Genomic DNA, 12,757 nt, shown 5'->3' on the forward strand with positions numbered 1-12,757 from the left:
TTGTGAGGAGTTTGCAGGAGGGAGAAAAAGGGGTGGTTAATTTTATGTGTAAACTTGACTGGGTTAGGGGCCCAGATATTCAGTTAAACATTATTTCTGGGTATGTCTATGAGGCTATTTTTGGATGAGGCTGACATCTGAATCAGTAGACTGAGTAAAGCAGACTGCCCTCCCCAACGTGGGTGGGCCTCATCTAACCCACTGAAGGCCCAAATAGAACAAAAGGCTAAGTAAGAAAGGATTCTTTCTCTCTGCCTGACTATCTTCATTTGGGACATCAGTCTTCCCCTGCCTTTGGACTCAGCCTCAGACTGGAACTTATACCAGGGTCTCCTGTTTCTCAGGCCTTCAGAGTCAGACTGCCTCTCCTGGGACTCCTGATTTCTCAGCCACCTTAATTGTGTGATTAGTTAATGATCTCATTAGAAATGCTGAGCCCTCTTAGTGCAGTCACTTCTTTGGATTTCACAAACCAAAGCTATGGGCATGATGAATTGGGACACGTTTGGTTTGTAAACCTCAGTGAATTGGGAGGTGAGGGAAGCAAGAGAGAAGAAACTGGCAAGTGACACCAAAGGAGACCTGTGTGCTGCAGACATCCTCAACTTCTCAGTAAACCATGAACCTCTAATTAAAAGGTACCAGCCACAGGGTTCACAAGGACAATTAAAATTCTCAAGATACTAGATCTAGGCAATAATCCTTTACTAAGGATAGAAAGGAGGAGAGAGGAGAGGAAAAGTACCATTTGTTGTCCTGATTTTCCTAAGAACAGTCCCTGAAACTGCCCAATTCCTGAGTGATATGCACATACCTAAAGCCATCAAATGCTGTTGCTATTATTTCCTAGGGTCCTTCAGCCTCTCCAGTAGAAAGAAAAAGAATACATCTGGAGTATTACAAATGATTTCCTCAAGGAAGGAAAGGTTGAAGAAGGTTGGAGGGGCTCTGTCTCAGTCAACACAAAAGTCAAGCACCCTAAGGAGGATCCAAGACTGAGTCAGAAGAAAAACTTTCTTCCATGAACCTAATGAAGGAAAAGTCACATTCTATATGTTTGCTAACATCCTCAGGCAGAGGTAAAACTATAGTAGAAGAAACACTTGAGGAAGAAAGACTACATGGGTTCAAAGTGGGAAAGGATTTCTCCCCATACACACTCTAAGAATTTCTATCAAAAGAAATATGAGCAGCTGTAGTGTGTCAATTTTAGTGGAAAGTAGAATGTAGAAATAGGAAATAAATGTCCCTAGTTGAGTAAATTGAGGCTGCCTTGTCTAATAATAGTAGGCAATCAAGGTGACATTTCTATAACCCATGAAAGACTGTACATCTTTTCCAATGAAGACGGAAAGTCAATCTTCCTGGTGACTCCTTATGGATTACTACCCAAAGGGCTGCTAAAATTTTGAAAGAGATTCCATGACTACCTTTATAACCTCAAAAACTATAATTTAAAATAGAATTTCAACCTATCAATTCATTCATGCTTTTTTATTCATTCATATTCAATAAATATTCGAGTGCCTCCTTTGTGCCAAGTACTATTCTACCTGCTTAAAATCCTCTAGTAAATAAAAGAGACAAAGATCCTTGCCCTCATGGAGCTTGGATATTGTGATGGTTAATTTCATGTGCCAACTTGACTGGGCTAAAGATATGCCCAGATATCTAGTAAAACATTATTTCTGGGTGTGTCTGTGAGAGTGTTTCTGGAACAGATTAGCATTTGAATCAGTAGACTAAGTAAAGAAGATCTGCCCTCACCAATGTGGGAGGGCAATATCCAATCCATTGGCCTCCCTTATTCACTCCCTACTCCTATCCCCTCCTCCTCCCACCCCAATAGAACAAAAAGGCAGAAGGGAAAATACTCTTTTTTTTTAAGCTGGGATTTTCATCTTCTCCAGCCCTCAGACATCCTGCTCCTGGTTCTTGAGCCTTTAGATTCTAGAAGTTATGCCAGTGGCCCCCAGTTTCTTAGGCTTTTGGACTCAGACTGAATTATATCACTGGCTTTCCTGGTTCTTCAGCTTGCAGAGGACAGATCATGAGATTTCTTAGCCTCCATAACCATGTGCAACAACTCCTATAATGTATCTCCTCTTGTTATATCTATATATATCTTATTGGTTCTGTTTCTCTGGAGAACCCTGACAGTGCAGATATAATAATAAATGCACCACATAGCCTGTTAGAAATGTTGGACACCAATAAGTGCCATGGGATAAAACGTAGAGCAGGAAAGGGAGAGAGGTAGGGAGGCAAGCAGCATGGGACTGGGTAGTGGATAAGCTTCACAGAGAAGGTGAGATTTGAGCATAGATTCAAGGAAGATAAGAAAGAGAGCTATGCTGATATATCTAGGTGAGGAACTTTTCAGGTAAAAGCAATGGCCAACACAAAGGCCCCCAAGGCAGGACCTTGCTTGGTATGGTCAAGAAACAGCCAGAGGACAGAGTGGCCCAAACAGGGAGACGGATGGGGAGAGTAGTAGGAGGTGAGGACAAAGAAGTGATAAAAATAGGGGTAGACCATGTAGGGTCTTGCAAGCCATTGCCCGCACTTCAGTTTCTACTCTTAGCAAAGTGCAGAGCCCAGCGAGCTTTACAGCAAAGGAATGACATGCTCTAATTTAGGTTTTCAAATGCTCATTCTGATGGCTTTAGAGAAAGAGACCGAAGGGGAACGAGAGGGAAGAGGTGTTGGAGGCACTAGGAAACAAGGTGTAAACTGTCACATTGATTTCTGGTGTAAAGATCAAGTTAAATCCTCTAAGTAAATAAATTCCTGAATGTCTTAGACTAACTGAAACTTCGCCTTATCTGCTACATGAAGATAAACTGATGAGTTACTCTTGCTTCAGAAAGATTTCTTCATGTAGAAGACCACGAAATCTGAAGAAGACAGGAAATAGAACACCTGGCAACTGCTGTCAACTCTGGACTAAAATTCATTCAGAAAATTAGCTTTCATTCCTACCATCTTAAAGAGCAAGTCAAAAAAAAAAAGAAAGAAAAATTTGTAACCATCCCTCTAAATTTCTACCATGGATTATTTTTCCTGAAATGGAAGTGGGGGGGGTGGTGTGGTAGGTAGAGTATATATTGAACTGAAAGGTATGAAGAGGTAATAAAAGGGGGTAAGGTACTATGGCCTACTTGCCATAACTACGAAACAGAGGATCCCTCTGGAAAACCCTTTCCAAGATAACAGAATTAATTTTGTAACAAATTCTAAAGCTGTGCTACCATCACATAGTAAGAATATTTCTATTTGAAACAGATTTTTTCTTAAAGACATATATACTATGAGATATATACATGTTTATATAAACAATCACACACACACACACACACACCCTTGAATTATCCTAAGATAAGTTTTTTAATTATTTCATTTCAGAGGAACAAATTATTTGGTCATCTTTGTGTAGTTGAAGCCAGGTCTGATGCAGTAAGGCAATCTCAATTGTTCAGGCGCTTCCATAAAATGTTGAGCAATAAGGTTTATTAACTACATTCCTCTTTGTTAAGTAACAAAAACCCAACCTGAGGTGGTATGAGCAGAAAGGGAGTCCATTATAGTTATACAGGGCTATTTCATGGAAGCCAAGAGCAAAAATAAAATCAAGTCTGAAGCAGGTATGTGAATGAGTCAGGGTATCAGCAGGAAGAAATGGCATACTCAGAAGAGTTCACTGGAAGAAAATTTAATGAAGATATTTACAGAAATGTGAACAGGTTAAGAGAACCAAAAAGATATGATGAGGCACGAAGAGCCAGCAAGACTGGAAAACCAGTACCATGGCTTACGGGGGGTCAACTGGAAGGAACGTTGTTACCATAGTCCAACACAAGCCACAGCTGCAGAAGAGGACCCAACTTGACAGAAGCTGTAACTGCCAAAAATGAAACCACTGCCAGGAATGCACTGGAACAGAGGGAGCAGGGGAAATAAACACCCTGACTTTCTTTGCTTTCCTTTCTTCCTCCACCCTCTTAATCTCCTGCTGGTGCACCCACTGTCCAAATCCAACCCCAAAGCCAGAGGGCAAAGGAGCCCAGATCATGCAGTCCACAGAGGTCAGCCTCTACAAGGCAAAACAGAGACCATAGGAGAATGATTCTAGGGCAAGTAAAAAGTGAATAACCAGCACAATATGGAAACAAAGACCACTATAACAGTACAAAAATCACTAATTCAGCACACAGTCCCTTTCCCAGGAACACTTTCTCTGTAATATATAGGATGTGCATATATACATGGGAAACTAGGACATTCAAAAAGAATTGTTACTAGGACTTCCCTGGCAGTCCAATGGTTAAGGCTCTGCACTTGCACTGCAGACAATTCTTTTTTCTATAGGTTTAGTAATAACTTATGAGTTGCTTTATTATCAACTAATTTTAAACCTCAAAGGAGACATGACCTCATTATTCTTAGCTTTTCTAATTCAACTCTGAATACTGAAGCATTAAGATATGCTATGATAATAATTTAACAACTTTTAAAGATCCTAAAACCATTAAACAATGATACATCTCAATAATAAAACAGTACCACTGCAAAAGAAAATTTTATACTCCAAAGCTTTATTTAGCAAATACAATTAAAAAGTGGATATCTATAGTTTTATGTCACTTGTATACACCTTGAGTTTTCCACAGTAACGAACCATGAAACACTAATGCTTTTAGAAAAAGTTTAAATAAAAACAAAGTTAAAAATAGATAATAGCAAATCACACTAAATTTCTAATGGTTCACCAACAGAAATCTGCAGATCCATAATGTGAAAATAGGCCTCGTTCATATCTTTCTGCTTTTTTTGAGGACAACAAACTTTCCTGAACTTAAGTGTTTCCTAAAGAACTCATTTGCCAAATATCTGTTTGATTCCTTTAGAAAAACAGAGTCTTCAAGCTATTTTAAGGTGTAAGGAATTTAATTTTATATGCTTTTTTGAAAAATATAACTGAGTTAGAAAGCAACTAAATAATTTGAAGCTGACAGTATGGCAAAAGAAAACAGGTAGAAAAGTGAAAGTATTTAAGTCAAAGCTACTATAGCACACATAAATGGCATACACACAAAAAAATTAAGGAAGTAGAAATCATGGAATGGACGGAACTCATTAGCCAACTAATGCTTTTCCTAGTTCCCAAAATATGCCTAACCAATATACAATCTTTACAGTTCTTTATCACATTAAGTGGGCTAATACTAAAACCGAAACATTTTACCTAAGCACTTTTATCTGGAGAGTATGTATACGGTAGTAGGAAATCAAGGAGAAAACCAGCTCAGAAAGCAATAGTGTAGAATATGCACTGTGTTACAGCCTGTGTCCTACATAACCTTTTGAATGCATGACCTTTAAGTTGCTGAAGGTTGCCTCAGAATTTGGCTCAGTTTGATGGAAACATCTGTTCCCCTTGCAGGTATACTGTAAGGACTTTTTTCTCAGTTGGATTCAGAACACAGCAAGTGAGCCCTTGTCTGTCCAATCATACAGACACCAACACTTGTAAATCAAGTTCTGGGAGGACAACAGCAGGTCCACAGTCCGTCACCCTTTCTTAGCCAGCTAGGCCAACTGACTGCTGTGAGAACTGCTCTTATCATGTCATCAAATCAAAACATGTTGAGATGAGGGACTATAAGAGGCATCTGCAGAATTCCCAAAATGCAGTGACTTTGGAACATTGACAGATGCATCTGTCATTTCATACCTTCAACTAACCTGATGTCCACTGGCCAGACACAGAAAAGCTGTCCAAGATTGATTCCAACTCTTTCACGTTATTTTCACATGTCTCTACCAGAAAAGCCTGGTGCTTCTTAGCCTTTTAATTAAGAAAAAAATTACACATAATAAGGTCACGCATTATAAGAGTTGCAGATTTTTTATGTAAACACATATAGCACAATTAAGTGTAAATGAGCTAATAATTACTCCATTCAAATCTATTATTAATAAACTTCTTTCTGTCGTAATCATACCTTTTACTTGGCTTAATGCAATACTGTGTAAGGTCTCAATAACAATTTACTGAGGTCTTAGTGCCTGGCACTATTCTCAGTATTTTAACATAGTAATTCGTTTTATCCTCACAACAAATCTATGAGGGAAGGGCTATCATTATCCCAATTCTACAGATAAGGAAACAGAGACACAGAGAAATTAAGGAAAACTTTAAAAGATCACGCTTGCAGTCATGTAGCAAATTGCCAGATGGTGTTCAAAAGTGAATGCAGTATGACCAGTTATAAGGAACTGCAGCAGTTTACTCAAGAGGTGATGGTAGCTTAGATTAGGGTCTTAGCAGAGCAAAAGGGGTGTGGGGTGTATGCACTGAAGGATGTTGTGTGGGGGGTGTATACTTAGAAGGTGCAATGGCCAACCTTGGTAACACTGCACTGGGTTAGATGACATTGACTGGATTGGAGTGGATTGGAGTGGATTGGATTAGATGAGATTGGAGAAGTGCTCAGATAAAATGAGGAGTCAAGACTGACCCCACTTTTTCGGGAGGCGGCGATGCTGAGATGGGGGCGGTGGCAGCCAAAGCGGATCGTACTCTCTTTGTGGGCAACCTTGAAACGAAAGTGACAGAGGAGCTGCTTTTCAAGCTTTTCCACCAGGCTGGGCCAGTAAAAAAAGTGGAAATCCCAAAAGATAAGGATGGTAAACCAAAGCAGTTTGCATTTGTGAATTTCAAACGTGAAGTATCTGTTCCTTATGCCATAAATCTGCTTAACGGAATCAAACTTTTTGGAAGGCCCACCCATCAAAATTCAGTTTAGATCAGGAAGTAGCCATGCCTCACAGGAGGTCCGTTTGTCATATCCCCAGCATCATGTTGGAAGTTCAAGCCCTACTTCCACATCTCCTAGCAGGTATGAAAGGACAGTGGAAAACATGACTCCATCAGCACCGATAATTCAAAGATCTTTTTCTTCTTCAGAAAATTTTCAGAGACAAGCAGTGATGAACAGTGTTTTGAGACAGATGTCATATGGAGGGAAATTTGGTTCTCCACATCTGGATCAACCAGGATTTTCCCCATCAGTTCAGTCACATAATCATACTTTTAACCAGTCTTCAACCTCCCAGTGCCGCCAAGATACACCATTATCATGGCAAAAAGTCAGACAGAATTCTCATCCCTACATAGTGGATAGACATTATAGCCGTGAACAGCTTTTCACTGATCACGGGTCTGGCCATCATTACAGAGGAAACAGAGATGATTTCTTCTGTGAAGAGAGAAATCACAATGGCTAGAGCCATGACTATGATAACAGAGGAGACAGTGGTAGAGATGGAAAATGGCGCTCATCTAGACGCTAACAAGTGTTAAAAGGATGTTTTCATAGGGTCTTTTTTTGTTGAGTTGTTTCTGGGAATGTTTTCTTAAAAAAACTCTATAGAGCAGCTTCACAAGTTGTCACATTTCTTTATAAAAATTTTTAAACCTAACTGCAGTCTAATACAGAAATGAGAAGAATTGTGGTTCTAGTTTTATTACATTAATAACCTTTCACCTCAGGGTTTTAAGAAGAGGAAAGGGTTTTATGCAAAAGAAAGTGCCACAATTCCTAATCATTTTAGACAATTGAGGAATGAATGTATTATATCGATAAGTTGTATTATGAAGCAAATATTTTAATTATCTGTTATCTTTTTGTATTGCAAGAAGTTTCTTGTTAGGGAATCGGATTTTTGGGGTATATAATGGCAATCTACAGATTCAATAACCTTTAAGGCCACAGCAGTGAGAGGCCCACAAAAAAAAAAAAAAAGATCAAGATGAGAAAAAAAAATTAATTACATGGGACTGAGTGAACTGATGAGGATGACTATAATTTTTGTGGCTTTCTGTTTGAATTTAAAAAAAAATCCCACAAGGACTCAGAGGCAAAAAATATACAAATCAATTTTCACTGCAAAATAAAGGACCTGTTACAGTGGAGGACTACTGGACTGAATGTCAATATTATGACATAGTATGAATGTGTTTCGTGTTTGGTAATTGCAATCACTGTTGCTTTTGTTGTGGCCATCCATTTACAATGCTTGGTGTCAGTTTATTTATACTCTTGTAAAAATAAAATACAGTGTGTGTGTGTGGAAAAAAAACAACAACAAAAAAGAAAAATTTATACAGAAAATCTGATGGAATCCACAAGAAGTTATAAGAATCATAAGTGAGTTTAGCAATGCTGTAGAATATAACATCAAAATTGAAATTCTATTTCTATATAGTAGAAGTGAATAATAAGAAACTTAATTTTTTAAATACCACTTATAATATTATAAGTAAATATGATATAGTTAGGAATAAATCTGACAAAAAAGGTGCAAGACCTGTATACTACAAACTTCAAAACATTGCTGAAATCTTAAAGGGCTTAAATAAATGGAGAGATATACCATTTCAACGGTCAAATGACTCAATATTGTTAAGATATCAATTCTTCCCAATATGATCTATAGATACAATACACTAAGGATACAAGAAAAAAAAAAAAAAGAATCCGCCTGCCAATGCAGGGGACACAGGTTCGAGCCCTGGTCCGGGAAGATACCACATGCCACAGAGCAACTAAGCCCGTGCGCCACAACTACTGAGCCTGTGCTCTACAGCCCGCAAGCCACAACTACTGAAGCCCGTGTACCCAGAGCCCATGCTCCACAACAAGAGAAGCCACCACAATGAGAAGCCTGCACACCACAACGAAGAGTAGCCCCCGCTCACCGCAACTAGAGAAAGCCTGCACGCAACAACGAAGACCCAACGCAGTCAAAAATAAATAAGTTAAAAAAAAAAAAAAGACTGATCCCAACCAAGGTTTTGGACTAGAAGAGTTGGGCGTATTTCAGTACTTCAGTGAGAAAGACGGAAGTAGAAAAGGTCTTATTTTGGCTATTTCTGTTTGTTTATTTACTTGTTTGCTTGTTTTTGGCAGGGAGTGTAAATCATAAATTCTGTTTTGATCATATTCCATTAAAATACCTTTATGAGACTCCCAGCACCAGTAGAATACCTGGCAAATAACAGACCCTAAATATATTTGAATTAACAATGAACAAATAAAGTAGAAAAATACAGGAGGCAGCTGGACATAATGGCATAAAGCTCAGAAGAGAAGTCAGATATAGGCTTGGGATTCATCTAGGGATATGTGAGCTTGCCTTGAGAGTGTTTGATGGGAAGAGAAAAGAGCCTTGGATAAAGACTAAGGAACTCCAGAATTTAATACTTAGAAAAGAAAAAGTCAGCAAAGAAGACCGGAAAAGGAGGAAGAAAAACAGAAGAGGATAATGTCATGAAAACCAAGATTACAAAAACATTTCAATGTCACCTGTCCAATGTCCAATGTCACAGAACATTCAAGCAAAATGGAGACTAACAAGTGTTCACCGGACATGGAAGTCACTGGTGACCATGATGAAATCTGTTATAACCCAGACTAGAACAGGTCAAAGCAGGAGTAAGCCTGTACTTTTTTGTCTTAATTTAGTGAGAGATAAGTAAATGGAAACGGGAAGTTTAGACAACACTTTTTTGGTAAGAAGAGAAGGGGAGATAAAGGGCAGTAGTTGGAAAGAAGAGTAGGGATGGAGAAGAGTTATGGTTTTTTTAATGAGTGAGAAACTTAAGCATGTTTAAAAGCTGACAAGGTAGAGGCATGCTTATAGAAACAGAAGAAATGGATATAGATATTACAGGGCAAAATTCATCTGTAAAATATGCAAAACTAATAATTCTGTCTCTAGACATCAGTTCAATTATCACTTTTTTGGAAAAGCTATCTTTTACTCCCTGAGTATATCAATTCCCTCTATTAGAATCTTCTCAGCACTTATTAGAGTTGTAATTCCACATTTATTTGAGTAGGTCTTTTGTTAATGTCTATCTCATTGAATTCAAGCTCAATAAAAATATGGTCTTTTATTTTTTGTCCTCATCAATGTATCCCCAGCACCTAGACAATACTGAGTAGATAAAGTAAGAGTTAAATATCATATTAAACATGCTACCAACATGCCATCAACAGAAGATTGTTAAATCAATTAGGATTCATCTACAATGACTTTAAATAGAAGGAGGAAGCTCTTCTTCATATCCTAATATGGAAAGATCTCTAAGCTATATCTTGGAGTTAAAAACAAAAGAGGAGGTGGAAAAGGTATGTTCTACTATAAAATAAACGATCCAATGTCCAACTGAAAGCCCTCTGAGTTGGGAAGTAAAACCAAACAAACAAAAACAAAACAAAACCAGACTTTAAATTTTCTGCATTAGCATATCATTAGTAACATGCTTTTTAATGTCATCATATTAAACAAGTTAATATCAGGGGGAAAAAAGAGAACAGTATATTTAATATGCTACCATTTTACTATTTGTGTAAAATTCATGTGTGTGTGTATGTGTGCATATCTGTAAATGTAGAGAGAATCGCTACATAGAATCACAAGAAAGTAGTAACTAGGGTTGCCTCTGGGAAGAGAATCTTGGTGGCCAAAGGTTGGGAAGAAAGAAATTTTACTTTTCACTGTATAACCTTTTATCTTCAAAATCGTTTATTATGTGTACCTATTACATTCAAAATTCAATTAGATTTTTGAAAAACTGCAAATAAAACAAGCCAACAAACAAACAAAAAACACTTTCCCATGGCAAATAAGCATACACGTTGTTAATGTGTTAGGAAACACTATGAGGACCAATTGAGCAAAGAGGCCCAAATGAAGATTTCTGGATATTATCAAAGTACAGACTCACAGACCGACGTAAGATTCATATCCATAGAAAAAGAAACACCAAACTTTAGTTATTAAAAAATTAAATAAGTAAAAGAGTCAAAATGGAATATATTATTACCAATGGGCACCAAAGTTTATCTGAAAAAACACAGTATTTATAAAGCACCAATTATATATATGTGATAATACACTGTAAAGTTATTTTTAATCATTACTTTTTTTTTTTTTTGCGGTACGCGGGCCTCTCACTGCTGTGGCCTCTCCCGTTGCGGAGCACAGGCTCCAGACGCACAGGCCCAGCGGCCATGGCTCACGGGCCCAGCCGCTCCGCGGCACGTGGGATCTTCCCGGACCGGGGCACGAACCCGTGTCCCCTGCATCGGCAGGTGGACTCTCAACCTCCGTGCCACCAGGGAAGCCCAATCATTACTTTTAATTATTAAACATTTAAGTATTCTATTAAATTCTTTGAGTTTATCTACATTATCCTTGCAGTAAAAAATCAAGCAATTGAGAAAAAGAGAAGGTAACTCAATCCTCATAGGTACATTTTATTCAGAGTTTGCTTTATAATTATAGAAATCTTAATATATAATTTTATATATAATAAAACTATATTTTATATAATAAAAATTTTATTTATATAAATATATATTATATACAATTTTAAATTCAAATAGGATCATAGTATATAACTTATTTTTTCATTCATAGTATGTCTCTTAACACCTTTCCACATCACATTTTTTCAGTTGCATAGCACTCCATTGTTTAGATGAATTAATTTATCCATTGTAAATGAATTTAACCAGTCCCCTACTGCTAAGATTTATAGGTTATTTGCATTTTTTCTACTAGTGACAATACTACAATATACACCCTTACATATGTACTTCTATATCTTTGCATGCACATTCAAGTATATCTACTCAATAAACTCCTAGAAATAAATTTGATGGGTAAAGGGTATGTACAGTTATTTTTAGACAAGGGTTATCAAATTGCTCTCTAAAGAGTCCAACTTGTGTAAACTACAATGAACAGCAGAAGTGCCTATTTCCCCATACCTTTCCAATGGTAAGCATTATCAACTTATTTTACTGTGCATTTCCTTAATTTTAAATAAGATTAAGCATTTTTTCATATGTTTATGAGCCACCTGTATTTCTTTTTCTGTGAACTGCCTTCTCATGTGCCCATTTCTATATTACATTGTCCACATTTTCCATAGTGATTTATTACAGTCCTTTGCAAATTATGGAAACAATCACTTTGTCATACATGTTGCAAATCATTATTGCTAACTTGTCATTTGCCTTCTGACTACATTCTTAGAAACAAAAATTTTTTAGGTAATCAAATTTATCGATAATTTGCTTTGGGACTTCTAGATTTTGTGTCGTACTTTCCTTGCTCCAAGATTATAAAACACCTAAATTCCCTTTTTCTTCTGGTGCTTTTTTTTTTATTGGAATAAAATTGCTTTACAATGTTGTGTTAGTTTCTGCTGTACAATGAAGTAAATCAGCTATATGTATACCTATATCCCCTCCCTCTTTATCTTCCTCTTTTATGACTCTGATCAATCTAGAATTTGTTTGATGTAAGCAATATGGCAGGGACTTAGTTATATTGTTTCCTCTTATGTATAGCCAGTTACTTAAAAACTATGAGATAATCTATCTTTATACATTGATTTGGCATACTGTATGACATTGTGATTTATAATAAGGAATATATATTTGATCTTCACCCATGGTTCCTGGCACATAGCTCCTAAAACCCTTGTAATTTCCTGTATAAGAGCCATAAAGGCATCTTTTGTTATACTATTTAGTTTTGCTCCCAGTTCCCGAAATAGCTTCAGAGTGATAAAGGTGAAATGGTTGTCAAAATTCCTTTCAACCACATCTGAGTTTTATGTTAATGAGTTGATTTTTGGAAAGACCCTAGATAACCTAAGGATGGGGGCTGGTTG

At 37.2% G+C, this 12,757-nt stretch overlaps 1 protein-coding gene and 1 pseudogene across 2 annotated transcripts in view; one reads left to right on the top strand and one right to left on the bottom strand.

Moving 5' to 3' along the window:
- CCDC171 (coiled-coil domain containing 171) overlaps positions 1 to 12,757 on the bottom strand; it is a gene marked incomplete at its 3' end in the record, with an annotated part of 345,924 nt that overhangs the window by 222,794 nt on the left and 110,373 nt on the right. The window contains exon 11 of the mRNA XM_082603964.1: positions 5,746 to 5,848. Coding sequence (XP_082460090.1) covers positions 5,746 to 5,848 — 103 coding nt within the window. The remainder of the gene's footprint in view (positions 1 to 5,745; positions 5,849 to 12,757) is intronic.
- On the top strand, positions 6,552 to 7,290 carry LOC309802722 (RNA-binding protein 7-like; annotated as a pseudogene). The gene has a single exon. The product of its transcript is annotated as an RNA-binding protein 7-like (transcript).

Source organism: Mesoplodon mirus (genome assembly GCF_964341445.2).
Source record: "Mesoplodon mirus genome assembly, chromosome: 1".
Classification (NCBI taxonomy): Eukaryota; Metazoa; Chordata; class Mammalia; order Artiodactyla; family Ziphiidae; genus Mesoplodon; species Mesoplodon mirus.